The sequence below is a fragment of the Bubalus bubalis genome, chromosome 8 (assembly GCF_019923935.1).
Source record: "Bubalus bubalis isolate 160015118507 breed Murrah chromosome 8, NDDB_SH_1, whole genome shotgun sequence".
NCBI classification, from domain to species: Eukaryota; Metazoa; Chordata; class Mammalia; order Artiodactyla; family Bovidae; genus Bubalus; species Bubalus bubalis.
Genome location: NC_059164.1, coordinates 32,362,427 through 32,383,381, shown reverse-complemented (window position 1 = coordinate 32,383,381; position 20,955 = coordinate 32,362,427). Strand labels below are relative to the sequence as shown.

Here is a 20,955-nt window from a genome sequence, read left to right as displayed (position 1 = left end):
ATTGAAGAAAGTGGAGAAAACCACTAGATCATTCACATATGACCTAAATCAAATCCCTTATGACTATACAGTGGAAGTGAGAAATAGATTTAAGGGACTAGATCTGATAGACAGAATGCCTGATGAACTATGGACGGAGGTTCGTGACATTGTACAGGAGACAGTAATAAAGACCATCCCCATGAAAAGAAATGCAAAAAAGCAAAATGGCTGTCTGGGGAGGCCTTACAAATAGCTGTGAAAAGAAGGGAAGCGAAAAGCAAAGGAGAAAAGGAAAGATAAATGCATTTGAGTGCAGAGTTCCAAAGAATAGCAAGGAGAGATAAGAAAGCCTTCCTCAGTGATCAATGCAAAGAAATAGAGGAAAACAACAGAATGGGAAAGACTAGAGATCTCTTCAAGAAAATGAGAGATACAAAGGGAACATTTTATGCAAAGATGGGCTCAATAAAGGACAGAAATGGTAGCGACCTGACAGAAGCAGAAGATACTAAGAAAAGGTGGCACGAATACACAGAAGAACTGTACAAAAAAGATCTTCACGCCCCAGATAATCACGATGGTGTGATCACTCACCTAGAGCCAGACATCCTGGAATGAGAAGTCAAGTGGGCCTTAGCAAGCATCACTATGAACAAAGCTAGTGGAGGTGATGGAATTCCAGTTGAGCTATTTCAAATCCTGAAAGATGATGCTGTGAAAGTGCTGCACTTAATATGCCAGCAAATGTGGAAAACTCAGCAGTGGCCACAGGCCTGGAAAAGGTCAGTTTTCATTCCAATCCCAAAGAAAGGCAATGCCAAAGAATGCTCAAACTACTGCACAATTGCACTAATCTCACACACTAGTAAAGTATTGCTTAAAATTCTCCAAGCCAGGCTTCAGCAATACGTGAACCATGAACTTCCAGATGTTCAAGCTGGAAAGAAAGCTGAGCGCTGAAGAATTGATGCTTTTTAACTATGCTGTTGGAGAAGACTCTTTCGAGTCCCTTGGACTGCAAGGAGATCCTACCAGTCCATCCTAAAGGAGATCAGTTCTGGGTATTCATTGGAAGGACTGATGCTGAAGCTGAAACTCCAATCCTTTGGCCACCTCATGCTAAGAGTTGACTCATTGGAAAAGACCCTGATGCTGGGAGGGATTGGGGGCAGGAGGAGAAGGGGACGACAGAGGATGAGAGGGCTGGATGGCATCACTGACTCGATGGGCGTGAGTCTGAGTGAACTCCAGGAGTTGGTAATGGACAGGGAGGCCTGGTGTGCTGCGATTCATGGGGTCGCAAAGAGTCGGACACGACTGAGCGACTGAACTGAACTGAACTGAAACAAGTAAACAATGATGTGAACACTTTTTAAGTCTCTTGCTGGTATGTACAAGAATCTGCAGCTTTTAGTGCCTATTTAAAAAAATCTGTTTAAAAAAGTTTTCCAGGTGTTTGTGGATATTGCAATATGAGTTGATTTTTGTCTGTTAGCTTATAGTCAGCTTCTTCTCAAACTTATAAATTCTAATTTGTATGCCTTTTTTCTATGTGGACAATAATGTATTAATTATAACTATTTCATTTTTAACTTCATGATGAATATCCTTTCAATTCTTGTTTCCCCAGTGTGTATGCCCAGCAATGGGATTGCTGGGTCATATGGCAGTTCTATTTCCAGTTTTTTAAGGAATCTCCACACTGTTCTCCATAGTGGCTGTACTAGTTTACATTCCCATCAACAGTGTAAGATGGTTCCCTCTTCTCTGCACCCTCTCCAGCATTTATTGTTTGTAGACTTTTGGATAGCAGCCATTCTGACTGGCATAAGAGGTACCTCATTGTGGTTTTGATTTGCATGAAATGTGTTTTTAAAAATCATTTGTGAACTACATTTGATAAATGTTGAAACCCATAAAGAAAACATATGTAGCACTAAAAGTTCAAAAGTCCATTTTCTTTAATTTTTTTTAACAATTTTAAAAACATTTGGAAAATTTTAAATGCTAATTACTAGGTACTTTAATTTCTGCTTTAAAATACACATTATACCTTCATCTGTAGAAAAGGAATAATGGAAAACACAGGAGCATGAGAAATTGTGAATACTGGTTTTGCAGTCAGAGGTCTGGTTGGAATTCTGACTGCCAACTAGTGTAGTGTGACCTCAGGAATACAGGGGGACTGTTCTCTTAGTCCTGAATTTGGGAGGAATACACAAGACTTTATCTGTTCTCTTCAATAGGAGCTTCTCTTAAACATCCCTGGTTGCACTTTATGTTTCAGTTTAGTTATGATTTTATTAAGTAATATACTAATTAGAGTATAAAATACTTTGGGAAAATTTAATCAATTTATTGTTAGTTTGCAGCTGTTGTAACTTTGCCATTTGATGTGGTAAAAACACAAAAGCAGACACAACTTTGGATATATGAAAGCCAGAAAAGTAAGTTTAATTAATTTAAAATGTGTCTAAGATGTCATGAAAAATATTTTCTTTCTAGATAGTTAGGAATATCTAAGGTACGGAAGACAAGATTCCCCCTGCCCGTTGGTTGCCTTCCTCTCTACTTCACTGAAACTAATGAATGTATTGTTAGAATGGAGTACCCAGAAAAGGCTTTAAACCTAAACAAAAAATTTAAGAAATTTTAAAGACTATATTAGTATGCATATACATATTCTTCTTTTTTTTCTTTTCTATTTTTTAGCTTCCCTTTTGATGTGTTTTCCCCCCCCTGCCCATTATCCCATCTACTTCTTTATAACCTGTAATTTCTTCTAGAACAAAATTGTCCTGGGGACTTCCCCTTTAATGCAGAAGGTGCAGGTTTGATTCCTGGTTGGGGAGCTAAGATCCTACATGCTTCCTGGCCAAAACACCAAAACATAAAACAGAAGCAATACTGAACAACATCACTAAAGAATTTAACAATGGTCCATATTTATAAAAAAGTACTATTAGTTGCTTCTACTAGATTCATTTTGTTATTATAGAAAGTGTAGCAAGCTCACTGGAAATAGGGCTTTGTTGCTGAAACATAAAATTGTTAGGATTTGATCATTTGGATGGTCAGTAGAGGAGTGTTTATTGTTGTCTGTGCTTGAAATATTAATAACCACACGGTGTTTCCTTACAGTGTATGAAGTTGCTTTTTCCCTGTAGAAAGAGCTCTGGGACATTGGATCTTTAGGCAGGGCTCTGCCATGGCTTCCCTCCAGTTGAGAAGTCGTCTTGTTCGTCTTCTTTTACATTCATCTCACCCTACTATTAAAATAGAGACTGGTTTGGAACTTGAGCTCTGTAAGATTAGAAGTACCCAGCTACTTAGCCTCCTTTCTTTACTAGTTGTTTCCAAAATTGAAAACATTTAAACAAGGAGCATAAGTTGTCAGCTTGTAGTATAAAGCTTTTGTCAATGACTGTTTTTAGAGAGTTAAATTTCAGTCATAAGTACTTTGTTCTTGGTTTTAAAATGTATCCTTTCTGTTTGGTTGCTTTAATTACTGTAGTTATACTTACACTATTTATATAGATAGTTTAGCTTCTTAAATGACAAGGCCTCTTCATAGAGAATCTGATATTATATAGAAGACATTTTGAGATACTGAGCCCCTCTTCATTAAGTTGCAGATTCTACAGAGCTGTTACTGAATGATCCCTTTCCCTAATGTCCCCTTTTCCCTAGGCACACGTACTGAAATGCACTTGAACCCTAATGACTCAGAGTAGTCCTCACTGTACACACCGATTATTGTGGTTTCATAGCGCAGCTCTCAGAAGCCAGTGAAACCCTTAGGAGTGTCTGCCTAGCACGCACTGGTCTGGGAAGACTGAAATCCTCAGCTGTCACAGTGGTAGGATGCCCACCTTTTAGCAGATTTTTTTTCACCTTTAGCGTCTGTAGTCTGGGGGCTAAGCCAGCTGCTTAGACTCATTGTATACAACGAAGGTGAGTGAACTTTGTGTATGTACAGCACATTCATGATGTTTATGTTTGAATCTGAGTAACAAAAGATGTATAAATCTGTTGCTTTACTGTGTTCCAGACACTTGAGCAGTTGCAAATAAGTGAGATGTTACTGTTAGTTACATGAAAACTCTTCCCTTCAGAGGAGACAGGATGGATTTATTTCAAGACTAGCACATCTATTCAGAAAGATTCTAGTAAGGTGGAGCCTCCCTAGGGAGAATGAGCTATTTTCCTTAAAGCTTCTCTTTGGGGAAAAAAGTTTTTTTAATGTATGCACTAAAAGTACAATGAAAAATGGTTATCATGGCTTCACTTGGGGAACCCCATGAAAATTCCTGTACATCTCTAAAATTTTTCCATTATGAAAGATTTTTAAGATACAGAAAAAAGTATAAAGGACACACACCACCAAGCTTAAACATCAGTTCAGGAGAGGCTTTCTGTATATTCCTCCTTGATTGCATGTGGTCCTATGTACCTTAAAAGTGCCTTCAACATTTCTTTTTTAATGAATCCAACTATTAAAAATAAGATTTAAAATAGTTCTTTATATAAACAGATCTGTTCTTATTATAATGAAACAATATATCCCAAAGCCCATAAACACTCTTTTTTGTGTATTTATCTATATTAGAAATCAAGTGGTAATTTATAATTGCATCGTTTCTTTAACATTTAGTTTCTATGCCTTTGCAAATGTCAACCTGGACTATAATGAAGAACATTGTTGCTAAGAATGGATTTTCTGGATTATTTACAGGTAAAAATATTTCCTTTACCAAACTGTTGACTAAAATGTTTACTTTTCCTTTTAAATTAATTGCCTTTCAGCAGAAAATTTTTGAAAATATTCCTCATTTACTATTTCCTCCTAAATATCTTTGCTGTAAGTTTAAAAATTTTAAATACCAGTTGCTTTTGAAGTAATTTGGAATCAAAGTGAGGAGTGAACAGTTCGGCTTGTTCTTTGACACCAGTTATGGGACAGTGTTTTATATGTTACTTCACTTAATTTGATAACTGTCAGAATGAAACCAAATAAATTACATTGTAAAATTTGGTCTGAATTTTTCTCTTCCCTTTTTAGGACTGATTCCTCGTTTAATTAAAATTGCTCCTGCTTGTGCGGTTATGATCAGTACATATGAATTTGGGAAGTCTTTTTTCCAGAAACAAAATGCTCAAAGACAGCGATACTAGAGATGCTGTTTCAACCTGAAATAACAGCCATGACCAAATAATAAGAGGAGACTCTTAGGCAAGAGCTTTTTTCACTTTTTTTTGCTATTATCTTACAGTGGTTTTCTATCATTCTTGTCTATAATTTAAATGAATAGAATGATTAAATGCAAAGTAGAGATTTACTAACTTCACATTTTTATCCTAATTTTTGAGAATTTGAAAAAGATATTCCAGAAATCATAACCATTGAGCATTCCTGTAAAGAAGAGAAAAATTATTCTACACTGAAAGCAATAATCTCAGAGTTTGGTACAGATTTCTGTGTAACTTCATCCTGTTGGGAGCGTCAGAGTCGTCAAACATTTTTGCAGTTGTGTGCTGAATGATGTACAGCGTCTAAGAGAATTCCCAAGTCTTTTATACATGTTTAAATCATGGACATAGATACATAAGTGTTTCAACAAAGTAGATAATGGAAAGCAGTCTTTAAATATTATTATTCACATCATTTACCAAATATTGCCTATCAGTTATTTTCTTTAATTCATATGTATTTGGGTGTTCCCCCCTCCCCCCGCCCTGTTACTATTTTAAGGCCTCATGTGTATTAAGATTTCTCTGATCCGAGGTATGGCTCTCTTACGTTCATGAACCAAAAATATAACTTGTGTGATATTGATGCTGCTATTTTTGATGTCTAAAGACCCCGTATTATCTACTGTTTCTGTGAGAGAAGCGTTCACTGGCCGTATTCAATGTTCACTTCAAACTTGGGTGTGCAGTGGAAAAGCACGTTGCGTTCAGGCAGTGAGAAGGCCGTTTCAGCATAAGAAAGGCCTCTGGTTTCAACTGTCTTGCCATCAGGTATTACCGTTTGTGAAGTTCTCTAGGTCACGTCTGTTCTCTTGTTCTAACGTCACTGAGACAGAGTATGTTCAAGATGTCCCTTGACTTTACACATCTCACACGAGTGTGCTAGACCAAGAACTACCCAGCCAGTTTCCTTGAAGAAGAGCTTTTGGTCACTGGAGGCTAATGCCTAAGAAGTTTAGTTTATGAATGTAAGAATGAAAAAGAATATGATTTCAAGACAAACAATATTTTTAAATATTTTTGTTTTTCTCAGGATCTGTATACTCTAAGAAAAAGCACTTTATTGCAGTCTATCTATCTGTATTTTATGAAAATGTGAAACATTTTTTCCCCAAAATGGAGTAATATATATTTAAGTGACAAATCTCTAGTGTTGGTAGGAATTAATGTATTTTCTAATATAGTAGAAAACTATTTAATGTTTCACCTGAAATAAACTATATAGGGTTTGTATTTAAGCTTTTTGTGTTTATTTTATCCTGTGTTGATTTACCTTAAGTTTGCAACATATATATCCATAAAAATATAAATATATTTTCATTGCAATATTTTGTGCTTTCTTAAAGCTACCACTGTGCTTCTAGGTAAATACTTTCATATGAAATTATGTTAATGCTATACTATCAACATATATATAAAACACACATGGAAGTTTATCTTGAACACTGAATTTAACAGTATTCAATTTAAATTTACCTTTGTTCTGCTGTGCTTCTTTTGGGTAACTGGTAGGAAAAGGCAGAAAAAATTTAGGTTTTCAACAACAGTCTCAAAAAACAGCTCTGTATTTCAAGTTAATGTCACTTAATAAACAAACAGAAGGGAAACTTTCATCCTCTCCTTGCCCCACTATTGACTGCATTGTGGAAAATTCTTATTTTATAACTGCTGCTGCTGCTAAGTCGCTTCAGTCATGTCCGACTCTGTGTGACCCCATGATGGCAGCCCATCAGGCTCCCCCGTCCCTGGGATTCTCCAGGCAAGAACACTGGAGTGGGTTGCCATTTCCTTCTCCAATGCATGAAAGTGAAAAGTGGAAGTGAAGTCGCTCAGTTGTGTCGGACTCTTAGTGACCCCATGGACTGCAGCCCACCAGCTCCTCTGTCCATGGGAGTTTCCAAGCAAGAGTACTGGAGTGGGGTGCTGTTGCCTTCTCCGATTTTATAACTAAAAGAACTTAAATAAACCTAATTCCCTGTAGTTCTTGTAACATACATTACATGTAAAGTATCTGAAAGAAAAGAAGTCTGAATTTAGGCTTTGTCTATACTTAAGTGGTAAAAAAGCATTACTAGTAGGAACCAAAAATGGTTTGGCTACAAATTGTATTCTTGGTAATGTTTCTAAATGCATTCTGTTAATGTTAAAATTTCTAACATACACATTTAATTTCTTATGTGTGTAAGTTTTTTAAGAAACATGTCTTATTCAAGTATTACATGCTTGCTGCCTTTCATATAATTCCATATTACTTTTCAAAAATAAAGTTATTTTGAGGAAAACTAATCAATTTACTATGTTTATTTAGCCACATTTGACTCCTTTAATTCTAGCCTCTTTTTTTTCCCCTGGGGCACAAATTCCAGGAATATGGGAAAGTTTAGTGTATTACTTTTTAATTTTTGTCCAAAATGAACTTTTAAAAGTAGATTACTATTATTATGTTTTAATCCATCACTCAACACTTACTGTGGTAGGCGGTATAAAAAGCACTGGAGGTAAGATATTGCAGCTACTCTCACTGGTCTTAAGGTTTCAGCTGTGATTATTAGAAATAAACAAAAGAAGTAATGGAAAAGCTGAAGAATTCTCCCTGTCCTGGGGTGCAGAGGCTGGTTGGGAAATGGTTCATAGGACAGGCAGTCCAAGGCAACATACCTGGAGGCTGGGAGTCTTCAGTCAGGCAGTGGTACTTAGCACCAGCGGCTTGAGCAGAGTGTACATGCCCCCTGGTAGATCAGATGGGAAAGGAGTCCAGGGGGCCTGGTATGCCAATGAGCAACAAGAAGGCAAGAGAAAACCCAGGAAGTATTTTGGGCCCAGTTCTGAAAAGTTAGAGTTGTGTTTTGTCTTTCTCTCAAGACCTTTTTTTTTTTAACTGAAAGAAAATAGGATAGCATAGGTTAGCCTAGAATAAAACAGAAAACACCAGAATGTGTCACGTATTGAGACCAAGTGTTGTACAGTGAAGCTGGTTTTAGAAAAATGACTGGCAGGATGAAAAATGGGACTTATGATCAGGTGACCTATTTAAAAACAAAAGTTTTGGTTTATACTAAAGTATATTTTTAAAAGGTACCACCATGGCATTGGTATAATTTTATCTTCCCCTTCCTTTCAGTGGAGGAAAAAGCTAAAGCAAAATAGAAGTTGCTTTGCTTACTAAAGAGCAAAGTGGACCAGGTAAAAGAAATTAAGAGCCCTGATGTTCAAAGCAGTCATGTGACGTTTCCAGAGTAATCCAGTGTATGAGCTTATCAAAACCAGAAACTGTAACCAACAGTGGGAAATTTAACAAAGAATTTACGTAAGTTGTAAATTTGAGAAACATTTTTAACCACTTGAAAACTTGTATGTACACCTAATAAAGATGACTTAAAACCAACTTAGTCTACTTGGATGTTTAAGGTTCCTATCAGTCACAGTTAATAGTAGTTTGCATTTGGTACTTACCGCTTCAGAACTTTCAATTTTATTTAATGTTGACTTTATCCTGATGCCATCACATAGGTGCTGAGAGGATGGTGGTGGGTCCATTTTACACGTCAGTGAGTGAATGTTGTCAATTTTAAACCATATTATGTCATTTTTTTAGAAAATAAAAATTTGAAACAAAATGAAGAGTTCTCCAAAATAATTTTCATATTAGTATTTGAAGTGTTAATATACACTTACCAAATTTGTTGAAACAAAAATTCAGTGTATACCTTGAATCAAATAACATTTGTCAAAGAAAAAATAAGACTACTGCTTCATGGTACAAAATGTTTAATATACATGCAACAAGTATCGTACATCAAGGCAACGAAATACACATGGCAATAGGAGCATGTAGCTCAGCATTCTGTTTAGGGGAGGGTGCGTGAACAATGAACACTGCTGAAGATCGAGACACACCTCATGCAAACACTAACAAACTATCACTATAAGTAGCGGGAAATGAACTGTGTAGAAACCTGAAGTCACATTAACAGATCAAGTTTATACCAAGAGCTCCAAGAAAGGAGGAAAAGTCACTGTCCTCAGATGTCATGTTTCAGTCTGCGTTCAGCAGCGCGTTAAGAGGCACAAGATTCTGTACACATTAGAACAAATCTGAAAATTCTGATCAATTATGGAATCCTGTATTTCCTTTCTATATTATAAAAATGCATGGAAAATGTAACAATGATTTTCTTTAATTACTAAAGGATAATGTCGTTTGAGAGTGGCCCATGAATGAAAGCATTGAAATAGTCTGACTTGTTAGGAAAGCAGCAGCAACAGTGCTTAAGGCTAAAAGCCTAAAATTTTCAAAGGTCCCCCCACCCTGCCCTTAATCGTCTCTCATTCGCTCCTCCCAAGGTTTCCAGTAACCCTGTTTTAACCTTCCTTCCATTCCCCATGCTGAATTACAAATTGCTATAGATACATCATTCACAATAAGGTATACAGAATTAAGACTAGATTGATGGTACCATTTCTCAAGAATATTTGCATTACTACAAATACCAAAGACTTAAGCTAAAGGAAGAAAGCTCTGAGTATGTTCTGATACATCTAAATAACTTAAGGGCTTCCAGGTCTTCTTTGTCCTTGAAATGACATTGTTCGAACTATCTTAACACATGACTAGCCTTGTTACTGTTTATTATCTTAAATTCTGAATAATGAGAGTCAAGTATTGCAGAGAACCACCACACTCCCACATTTCTAATACAAAGAATGACTGTGGTAAGTGCTGCTTTTCTCTCAATATTTTAGGAGGAATGTCCTTTCAATAGTCAAAGTTACTAAGTTTGAATGTAATGTTTTATTAACAAATAAAACATAGCATACAAAGTCCCAGATAAGTATTGTAGTAGCCTCTTCATGTAAACAATGTATAAAACATCTTTGGCACAATTGACCATGTTTTCCTCATCTTACTCTAGAAAATACACTTCATACATTTCCTTTTTCAATATGGTGGAATTTGGGGGAGACCAAATGTACAACTGTTTCAAAATTTGCAAAAATTTAAAAGACAGCTCAGAGATTTTTAAGAAAACTAATTTTTAACTAGTAATTTTTAAGGTCAGTTTTAAAATGAGATTATGGCATGATTAATGACAGAAGCTGTTAAAGCACGTAAGACACAATTCAATCCTGCACACGAGAGAAAAACAGCACTGGGTGTCAGACATGCTGTTCAGTATGGTGATGAGCCCACTGATCCTTATTTTAAAACTTCTCAAATCCTTAAATGAACTTGAAATCTTTCCTGATAAAATTGTTTTCAACATCTGTTCTACATTTTTAAGTTTTTCCAATTTATGGGACATAAATGTGATCAATTTTAAAATTGGTAAACTTTAAAGGAAATTTTGGAAAACAAAATGTTATTCATTTTACCTAAATAGCCTAAAATACTGTAAAATATTTTCCTTGTGACCCGAACAAATTTAGTAACTGCCTAAAGGCATGTCCTACAAAATTTATAAAATGCTGAATGGAATGTTAGGTTGATGCTAAATGGTAACTGTTACAGACAAACTGAATAAATTGCTGTGAAACCGCAGCTGAGAACCTTTCTCCTCACTTCAAAGACAAGGCATTTAAACATCAGAACCTGGGAAGGAGTTCATGAAATATGAAATAAGTCATTTTTAGAAAATGTAATCATTGAATAAGACAGCAAAAGAAAATACTTAAATATCTAGAATAAAACCTTGAACTCAGTCTCTGGCAACTATAATACATTTAAATATATGAAAATCAGCTGAATAATAAATATGTACAATTTGCAATGGATTATTAGAGGATATCTGAAAGTTTTTTAAGCCTATTTTTAAACTTCAGTGACAAATATAATCATTTTAAAATGAAAAATGGCAGCATTTTTTTTTCACCCAGAAGTTTACATGGAGTGGACTGAATTCTCTAATACAAGCAACAGAATTCCAGACATGTCCCAGAACAATATAAAATTCCAAAGATTTTCCCAGCAGTCAAACTTACGTATATGGACTATTTGCAACATAAAAACTTCTGGCTTTTACATACAATTTTTCAGGATGGAGTCAGACCTGGACTTGTCATCTCTGTTGTAGGACTTGCAAGGTAGTCATTCGATTTTAGGCTTGTTAGAGATTTGTAACTTGCCACTGACGTTAGAGACCCACAGAGGCCAAGTAATGAGGGAGTATCTTCTTTACCTGAAAATCAGGATAAGATAACAAATATTTAATTGCTCTTGAAGCTTGATACCAGTAAGATCCTAAAACCATTAAACTTTACATACTGTATAAAACAGTGTAAAATCAAATGTGTATGTTGACGTTTGATCTTCCAGTAGTTTCAATGCTGCCCCTTATAGAAACATTACAGTGGGATTATTTGTGATTCTTTTAAGGTTCTAGATATGGAAGCTTGAGATATTCTGGAACAAAAATGGAATTTACCTTTTTGGGGGAGAATATGTACTCTTGCCTGGAAAATCCCATGGACGGAGGAGCCTGGTGGGCTGCAGTCCATGGGGTCGCTTAGAGTCAGACACGACTGAGCGACTTCACTTTCGCTTTTCACTTTCATGCATTGGAGAAGGAAATGGCAACCCACTCCAGTGTTTTTGCCTGGAGAATCCCAGGGACGGGGGAGCCTGGTGGGCTGCCGTCTATGGGGTCGCACAGAGTCGGACACGACTGAAGCGACTTAGCAGCAGCAGCAGCATAGTCATATTCAATTAGTAAAGAATAACAAAAAACTATAGCAACAATACAAGTGCCCAGGTGACAGAAATACAGGAAGTCCGTATGTGGGTAAAGGTAAAGTAAAGTGATGCAGAAGCAGCAGAACTGCTTCAGTTCAGTTGGAGGCTGGACCTAGGGAACCTCTGTCCACTGACTGAATAACTGAATAAACTTATTCAGCATCTACTCTGCACCAGGAATACCTGCTAGAAGTCAGCTGGCCCCTGAAGGAGGAGTGGCAGAGCTCTGTGTCCATGCCTGGGGAAAACATGTTCTTTCCCGAGCAGAACAAGTTTCAACCCCCACTGTGCACATGCTTGCTCTAAGAGGCCGGCCTAAGGCTGTAAAAGGCTAAGAAGGTGAAAATCAGTTTTCCAGAGAAGATGGAAAGCTTAGGCTTTACTCACGTGGTTACAGAAATGTAAACTGACCCAGATGTCAGAGGTTTCTGAATATCATGCATTGTTTCAAACAGCCCCTCTGCAGTGCCTTCACTGTCATGCTATACGATCATTGTGGGGCACTCGCCTCCATTACAAAATCACAGACCGAGAAAGGACATGGAGTTTTTTGTGGTCGTCGTCATATTCCCAGTGCTAGCACACAGGAGACCAACGTTACATAATTACATAATGAATGATTCAGTAAGAACTCTGCTGGGACATGAAACAATGCCTGTGTTCTTTACAGCCGTGTGACCTGGGGAAAGGCATCTTCTCTGAGCCTGCTCGTTCCTTTGTAAAATGAGAACAGACACCAAAAGATGACTATGTTCACTTCATGGTTTCGCTGACTAATAAAATATAGGAAGATACAACACTGTTAGGAAAACATGGAAGAATAATTGTTACATTCGGGTTTTAAATGTTATCATATTTTGATGAAGGACTTCCCTGGTGGCTCAGATGGTAAAGCATCTGCCTACAATGCAGGAGACCCAGGTTCAATCCCTGAGTTGGGAAGATCCTTTGGAGAAGGAAATGGCACCCCACCCACTCCAGTACTCTTGCCTGGAAAATCCCATGGATGGAGGAGCGTGGTAGGCTACAGTCCATGGGGTCGCAAGAGTCGGACACCACTGAGCGACTTCACTTTATTTTGATGACAACGTTTGTTATCATCAAAAGATACAGATGCTCCTTTTAAGGTCTAAGCTTACAGACCTATTTCAGGCCATTTAGAGTTCTTGCTAAATGCTCCAGAAACTCAAATGCTTGAATGGTTTCTCCCAAATTCCTAATTTATCATTGACCTATAATATTTCAAAGAGATTTACTGCTAATTACATACACACACACAAAGCTACAATTCAGTGGCATTAATTACATTCACACTATGTACAACCATCACTAACCACGATTTCAAAACCTTTTCATCATGCCAAACAAAAACTCCCTACCTCTTTAAACAGTAACTTTCCTTTCTCCCCTTGCCCTCAGTCTCTGGAAACCTCTAACCTACTTTCTGTGAATTTGCCCTTCCTAGAGTCATTCTTAAAAGTGGAATCATACAGCATTTGCCCTTTTGTGTCTGGCTTATTTCACTTAATGTAATTTTTTTTTTCAAGGCCCATGCATGTGGCATGTATTCCTTTTCCATGGCTCAGTAACATTCCATGGTGTGTACATATATGAAATTTTGTTACTCCATTCATCTGTATGGACATCTGGGTTGTTTCCACCTATTGACTACTGAAAATAATTCTGCTATGAACACTGGCATCCAAGTATCTGTTTGAGTCCTATTTTCAATTCTTTGAGCGTATATACTTAGATTACACATATTTTTAAAACATATAAGCCAGAAAGAAAAACACCAATACAGTATACTAACACATATATATGGAATTTAGAAAGATGGTAACAATAACCCTGTGTATGAGACAGCAAAAGAGACACTGATGTATAGAACAGTCTTATGGACTCTGAGAGAGAGGGAGAGGGTGGGAAGATTTGGGAGAATGGCATTGAAACATGTAAAATATCATGTATGAAACGAGTTGCCAGCCCAGGTTTGATGCACGATACTGGATGCTTGGGGCTGGTGCACTGGGACGACCCAGAGGGATGGAATGGGGAGGGAGGAGGGAGGAGGGTTCAGGATGGGGAACACATGTATACCTGTGGTGGATTCATTTTGATATTTGGCAAAACTAATACAGTTATGTAAAATTTAAAAATAAAATAAAAAAAAAGAAATAGTAAAAGAAACACATCTAATATGGGCAAATGTGCAGAGTCTGTTCAGAGAATCATTGTCCAAACCACTATGGCTAAGGGAAATAAATACATCCTTTCTTGGGTTAAAAAAAAAAAAACACATATAGATTATAACACAGTAATTGCAAAGACTAAAAGTCTAACATACACACTGGAATAATATGCAGGTGTAAAAGAGAATGAGAAAGATCTCTATAATTTCCAGGATATAGTATGTAGTGGAAAAAGCAAAGCACATAAATGTGATCTTTTATATTGAGGAACATGAATTTATTTTAATTTGCATATGTTTTTAAAGAACAATAGATAATTAAACTAATAAGATAGTTACTTATGATATAGAAGTTAGCAGAGTTGAGATGAACTTTAAGCATAGTACTCTGACTCTAGGATATATTCACAAGATAATTAAAAATGAATCTTAATCTATTTTACTTACCCTATTTTAGTAATAGAGACAATATTACTTTGAAATTAGAACAAATAATAAGGAAAAGCAAATAATCATGTTCCTATAAACTAGGGACCAATATTTTCCTCATAAGAAAGATATAAAAATACAAAATCAAGTACATGGAAACCTTTTATGTATGAATTACAAAGTAAAATAAATTTAAGGTATATTTTTCTTTTATGGAATTTAGAAAGATGGTAACGATAACCCTGTATGTGAGACAGCAAAAGAGACACAGATGTATAGAAGAGTCTTTTGGACTCTGTGGGAGAGGGAGTGGGTGGGATGATTTGGGAGAATAGCATTGAAACATGTATAATATCATATATGAAACGAATCGCCAGTCCAAATTCGATGCATGATACTGGTTGCTTGGGGCTGGTGCACTGGGATGACCCAGAGAGATGGTACAGGGAGGGAGGTGGGAGGGGGGTTCGGGATGGGGAACCTGTGTACACCTGGAGCAGATTCATGTTGATGTATGGCAAAACCAATACAATATTGTAAGTAATTAACCTCCAATTAAAATAAATTTATATTAAAAAAAATAAAATTATAAATGCATTTATTAAAAAAAAAAACAAACTTCCTAGCTTGCTAGTGAAGAGGCTAGAAACAGTGACCAGTCCAGTCATAACAGATACCTGTATGGCCCAGATTATGTTCTCCGGTATAATTTTCTAGTGTAAACAGGACTTCTTGGAGAAAGAGCTGATCCTGGGTATGGGCATGGAATGTACCAAAGAAACTCAGAACATCTTGTTTTCCACAAAGCAAGGAAGCTGTGGCAGACTACCGGGATGTCGAAAGGAACTGTCTTTTAAAGGGTCTCTCAGTGTGCAAAAAGGTCAGTGACCTCCTAATGCGTGTACTAAAAAAGATGCATTATTTATACTGTATTCTTCCCGATGAAATTAAAAGACGCTTGCTCCCTGGAAGAAAAGTTATGACCAACCTAGACAGCATATTGAAAAGCAGAGACATCACTTTGCCAACAAAGGTCCGTCTAGTCAAGGCTATGGTTTTTCCAGTAGTCATGTATGGATATGAGAGTTGGAGTATAAAGAAAGCTGAGCACAGAAGAATTGATGCTTTTGAACTGTGGTGTTGGAGAAGACTTTTGAGAATCCCTTGGACAGCAAAGAGATCCAAACAGTCCATCCTAAAGGAAATCAGTCCTGAATATTCATTGGAAGGACTGATGCTGAAGCTGAAACTCCAATACTTTGGCCACCTGATGCGAAGAGCTAACTCACTGGAAAAGACCCTGATGCTGGAAAAGACTGAAGGCAGGAGAAGGGGACAACAGAGGATGAGATGGTTGGATGGTATCACCAACTCAAAGAACATGAGTTTGAGTAAACTTGGAGTTGGTGATGGACGGGAGGCCTGGCATGCTGCAGTCCATGGGGTCGCAAAGAGTTGGAGACGACTGAGCAACTGAACTGAACTGACTGATTCTTCCCAAATATGTGTAACCAGAATACACTAAGAATGAACGACTAGAGAAATCTAAATTGTCAGGGATTTAACAAAACAATTGGCTCGGTGCATAAAATACATAAATTTCAAATGAGAGAAAAAGTTGGGGGGAGGGGCACGGTGCTCTGCTAGATGAAAGGACACCAAAGAGATTGAAAACTAAATGCTCTCTGTGATCCTTGACTGGATCAAAAAAAAAGCAATGAACAATCAGAAAATTAAACATTTCCAGTTACAATAGCATCTAAAAAAGTAAAATACTTAGGAATAAACTTAAGCAAAAGTATGAAAGTGTGTACACTGACAACTACACACTAGTGCTGTAAGAAAGCTGAAATAAAGGGGAAAACATCCCTTATTTTGTTGGATTGGAAGATAATATTGTTAAGATGGCAGTGTTTCCCTAATTGATCTAAAAATTCAATGTAATCCCCATCAAAATTCTAACTGCCTTTTTTTAGAAATGACAAGTTGATTCTAAAATTCATATGGGGGCTTCCCTGGTGGTCCAGTGGTAAAGAATCTGCCTGCCAATTCTGGAGACATGGGTTCGACCCCTCCTCCAGGAAGATCCCACGAAATGACTGAGCCCATGCACCACAACTACTGAGCCTGAGCTCTAGAGCTTGGGAAACACAACTACTGGAGCCTGAGTGCCCTAGAGCCCGTGGTCCACAACGAGAGAAGCACTGCAGTGAGAAGCCCGAGCACTGCAACTCGGCAGTACCCCCACTCACCCAAACTAGAGAAAGCCTGCACGCAGCAATCAAGACCCAGTAGGGTCAAAAATAAATAAGTGAGAACAAATTATATGTGAAATAAAGTCATAGGAAATGCAAAGGATCCCAAACTGAAACAATCTTAAAAAAGAACAAATTTGTAGGACTCGCATGTCCTGATTTCAAGCTTACTGCAAAGCTACAGTAATTTAAGGCAGTGTCATATGGACTAAGGATGATGTGGCACCTTCACAGACACACAGACCATCAGAACAGAACTGAGAATCCAGAAATGAACACACACACGTACGGGTAATGGATTTCAACAAGAGTTCTAGGACCATTCAGTGAGGGAAAGAAGAGTCTCTTCAACAAATGGTCCAGGGACAACTGACTACATACAAAAAGAATGAGATTGGAACCTTAGTTCCCACCATATACAAAAATACATATACCTTGGATACATATACCTATACTTAAAACATATACCTATACTTAATACATATACCTTGGATTAGGCAGCATTTTCTTAGATGTGACACCAAACAAAAACACAAGCAACCCAAAGAAAAACTAGATAAATTGGACTTTGTCAAAATCGACAACTTTATAACTTAAGGAACATTAGCAAGAAAGTGAAAACACACACCTCAGAAAGGGAGAAAATACTTGCAATTTGTATTATCTGATACGGGTCTACAATCCAAAATAAACATAAAGAACTATCACAACTCAACAATAAAAAGACAATGCAATTTTCAAATGGTCAAAGGATCTGAGTAGACATTTCTCTGAAGGTGATATACAAATGGCCAATAAGCACATGAAAGAAAAAATGTTCAACATTATTATGCATCAGCGCAGTCCATGTCAAAATCATAAAATTCCACATCATACCTATTAGATGGCTATTTCAAAAGACAGACAATAAATAGTGTTAGTATGGGTGAAGATAAAATGAAACCCTCCCTGCTGGTGAGACTGTAAAATGCAACTGTCTGTTCAAAAAAAAAAAAACCATAAGTTTGGCAGCTCCTCAAATGGTTAAACATATGATACAGCCAATTCTGTTCTTAGTTATATACCCAAGAGAAAAACGTAAGTTCACTCAAAAACTTGTACATGAATGTTCACAGCAGCAGCCTTCATCAAAGCCCCAAAGTGGAAACAACCCAAATGCTCAAATGGCGAACGCACACACTGGTGCAGCCGTACAATGGAATGCCACGTGAGCATAAAAGGAAACGAAGCAACTGATGAATGCTGCGGCGCGGAAGAACTGTGAAAACACGCTAAGTCAAAAAACCAGGCCCCAAAGAAGCTACACTTTGTATGATTTCATTTTATGAAATGTTCAGAACAGAAAAATTCAAAGAGAAGATAGGTTAGTAGTCACCAGGAGGAGGGGGAAGGAGGAATGGGGACTGAACCCCAGTGGGTACAGCAGGGCTCCTCTACTGGGTGATGGCCATGTTCTGAAATTAGACAGCGGTGATGGTTACACAACGCTGAATATGCCAAATACCACTGAAGTGTATGCTTTAATATGGTGAGTTTAAAAAGTTTGTTTTATAAAATGATGGATTTTATGTTATAAGAATTAAAATGAAACAGGTTTTTTTTTAAGTCTAAAGAACTTTTAAAAGTGCTAAGAAATATGGACAAATGTGTTAGTTTAATTGTTGGCATTCTCTTTTTTTCAGGGTTTTTATTTTTTTTGGTTAGACTTGATGCAATATGTAGCTGTGAGCATAACAGCAGTCACATATGAAAGGCTTAACACATGCTTCCTAAAAAAAAGACAACTTTTCAAACTTCCTATCAACAACTGTGGTGCATTTTAACTTATAAAATTTTTTAAAAATGTAAATAATCAGTAGGAATGTAGAATTTCCTTTTGTTTTATACCTCTTTACTATAGCATTCATTAAAATAAATCCTTGAGGAATGTAGGGGCCTATATAAAGGCATAAAAGGTTTTTCTGTTTGAATCAAATTTTAGAATACAAGCACATAATTCTTTTCTTCAAGTAATAAGTAACAAATCTCTATTTCTTAAGACTTGTCATATACAGATGTTAATACTTTTAACTAAAAATGTGAAAAATATGTAAAAGTAATGGTCATTTACAGTTCTATCATTAAATTCACCACTTCAAACAATACATTTGATGTATTTAATTTCCAGTATTTGTTTTTGTTTTTGAAGTTAATGGTCTTTTTATTGGGAAAAAAAAAAAAAAAAAGACTAGCATTTACAACTTGGAATGGACGTAAATTGTAAATTTCTTGAACAGCAATGTTGATGGTTGTGCTGAAGTCCACAGCCACAGCCTACTCTGCCGGCTCCAAGTCATGGTTCGGAAGGTTTTAAAAACAAGAGTCCAAAGATGCTCCCTTGATAAAAGTTTCTTTTTAAAAATTTGTATGAATGGTGATACCCTGACACCCATTCCACTCAGCACAACGTGGACAACGCCGCAGATGCAGACGGGTGCACCGCCAGCGTGTCACGGTTGCCAGGGGACGGTAGAGAGGCCCCCCTGCAGCAGGGGCGCTCCGCCTGGACAGTTACCCACATGGCATCCTGAGGCGAACCAATTTTAAATGCTTCTTCTCAGTAAACCGGCTACAATTTACACTAACAATTTGAACTAGAACCCCTCTGAGTAGGTTTTGAATTTTTTTCACTTTTTCATTTTTAATACAAATGCCTGACTGTGCTCAATTGTCAAGCTGCATGCATGAAAAACTGGCCAGCCCAAACAGTGTTATTAATCATGAGCAGATGGACCTGCCAGGAGTCCACTAAGTGCTTCCTTATCGTTAAGGTAGGACAAGTATTTATATCAGAAAACTGATGTGTAGCTTGATCTTTAGGGGACAGGACCACCAACCAATACATGCAGATTGTGTGTGTGTGGACAGAAGGTACTTTTGACATTCAGTTTTGCTATATAGAAACAGAATGAGTAAATGAACTTTTTTTTTTTTTGCAAGAGGTAAGTAAAAGATTCAATTTGATTCTTCTAGTGGGGGGGGAAAGGAGTTGAAAGTAGGTCTTCATTTTGCAGTCATCATCTGTACGAATTCTTCGTAGTTGACTTGCCTGTCTCCATCGATGTCTGCTTCTCTGATCATCTCATCTACTTCCTCATCTGTTAGTTTCTCTCCCAGGTTTGTCATGACGTGGCGGAGCTCTGCGGCGCTGATGTAACCGTTGCCATCCTTATCAAAGACTCGGAATGCCTCGCGGATTTCTTCTTCACTGTCGGTGTCTTTCATTTTTCTAGCCATCATAGTCAAAAATTCTGGGAAGTCAATGGTGCCATTACCATCAGCGTCCACCTCGTTGATCATGTCCTGCAATTCGGCTTCTGTTGGGTTCTGGCCCAACGACCTCATGACGGTTCCAAGTTCCTTGGCTGTGATGGTGCCATCACCATCTTTGTCAAACAGGGAGAAAGCTTCCTTGAATTCAGCAATCTGCTCTTCGGTCAGCTGATCAGCCATGGTGCGAGCGAGGCAGGGAGGCCAAGAGAGCGAGGGTGGCCGCGCCGGGGCCGGGACCGCAGGGCGCCTCCGCTACAGCTGCTGCCGGGGCCCCGTGTGCGCTTAGCGCTGTGCCGCCGCCGACCGCCGCCGCCGCCAACTGCGCTAACGGCTCCGCACCCGCCAGGCTCCCAGCACCGCCGCCGCGCCCAGTATTTGTTTTTAGAAGGGAAAAACATCTATTATGTTTGTAAAAATGACATATTCATTATAAAAATTTAATCAATGCAGTAAAGCACAAAAGAAATTTTAATGAACTTACCATCCAGCTTACATTCAACAAGAAAAGTAGGTATAAAGTACATTATAAAATTGGGATGATGTCATGAAAGTCTTTAAATTAAAATTTTTTCATTTTTACTGTGATGCAATGTAAGAAACAGCCAGGAAAAGAAATGCTGAACTTCCAAGACATTTTTTTTCCTGAAGAGTCAGTATTTTTCGAAAGAGTAATCTATGTTGAGAAAGCATTAAAATGTATAGCTACCCATCAAGTTTGAGTGTTTTATAACATGTATCAATTCTAGAATTATCTATTGAACTCTTAAAATTCAACAGTTTAAAAAAAAAAGGAATTCAAGTCGAGA

General features: G+C 37.4%; 2 protein-coding genes and 1 long non-coding RNA gene across 8 annotated transcripts in view; 1 reads left to right on the top strand and 2 right to left on the bottom strand.

The window, feature by feature from the left end:
• The first annotated feature begins 1,208 nt into the window (after window positions 1-1,208).
• On the top strand, window positions 1,209-6,470 carry LOC102394061. Its single transcript, XR_326220.4, has 4 exons — window positions 1,209-1,369; window positions 2,348-2,429; window positions 4,637-4,717; window positions 5,045-6,470. It is a non-coding gene; the product is annotated as an uncharacterized LOC102394061 (long non-coding RNA).
• A 2,513-nt stretch (window positions 6,471-8,983) lies between these two features.
• The window catches only part of LOC102406256 (RUN domain-containing protein 3B), a 190,740-nt gene continuing 178,768 nt past the window's right edge, over window positions 8,984-20,955 (bottom strand). For all 6 annotated transcript variants that reach the window (XM_025290984.3, XM_025290982.3, XM_025290985.3 and 3 more), the window contains one exon: window positions 8,984-11,408. In XM_025290984.3, coding sequence (XP_025146769.2) covers window positions 11,263-11,408 — 146 coding nt within the window. In that variant the 3' untranslated portion in view covers window positions 8,984-11,262. The remainder of the gene's footprint in view (window positions 11,409-20,955) is intronic.
• LOC102393421 (calmodulin-1-like) lies at window positions 19,023-20,518 on the bottom strand. The gene has a single exon (XM_006043018.4). The coding sequence runs from the start codon at window positions 20,327-20,329 to the stop codon at window positions 19,880-19,882; it is 450 nt and encodes a 149-aa protein (XP_006043080.2). The 5' UTR covers window positions 20,330-20,518; the 3' UTR covers window positions 19,023-19,879.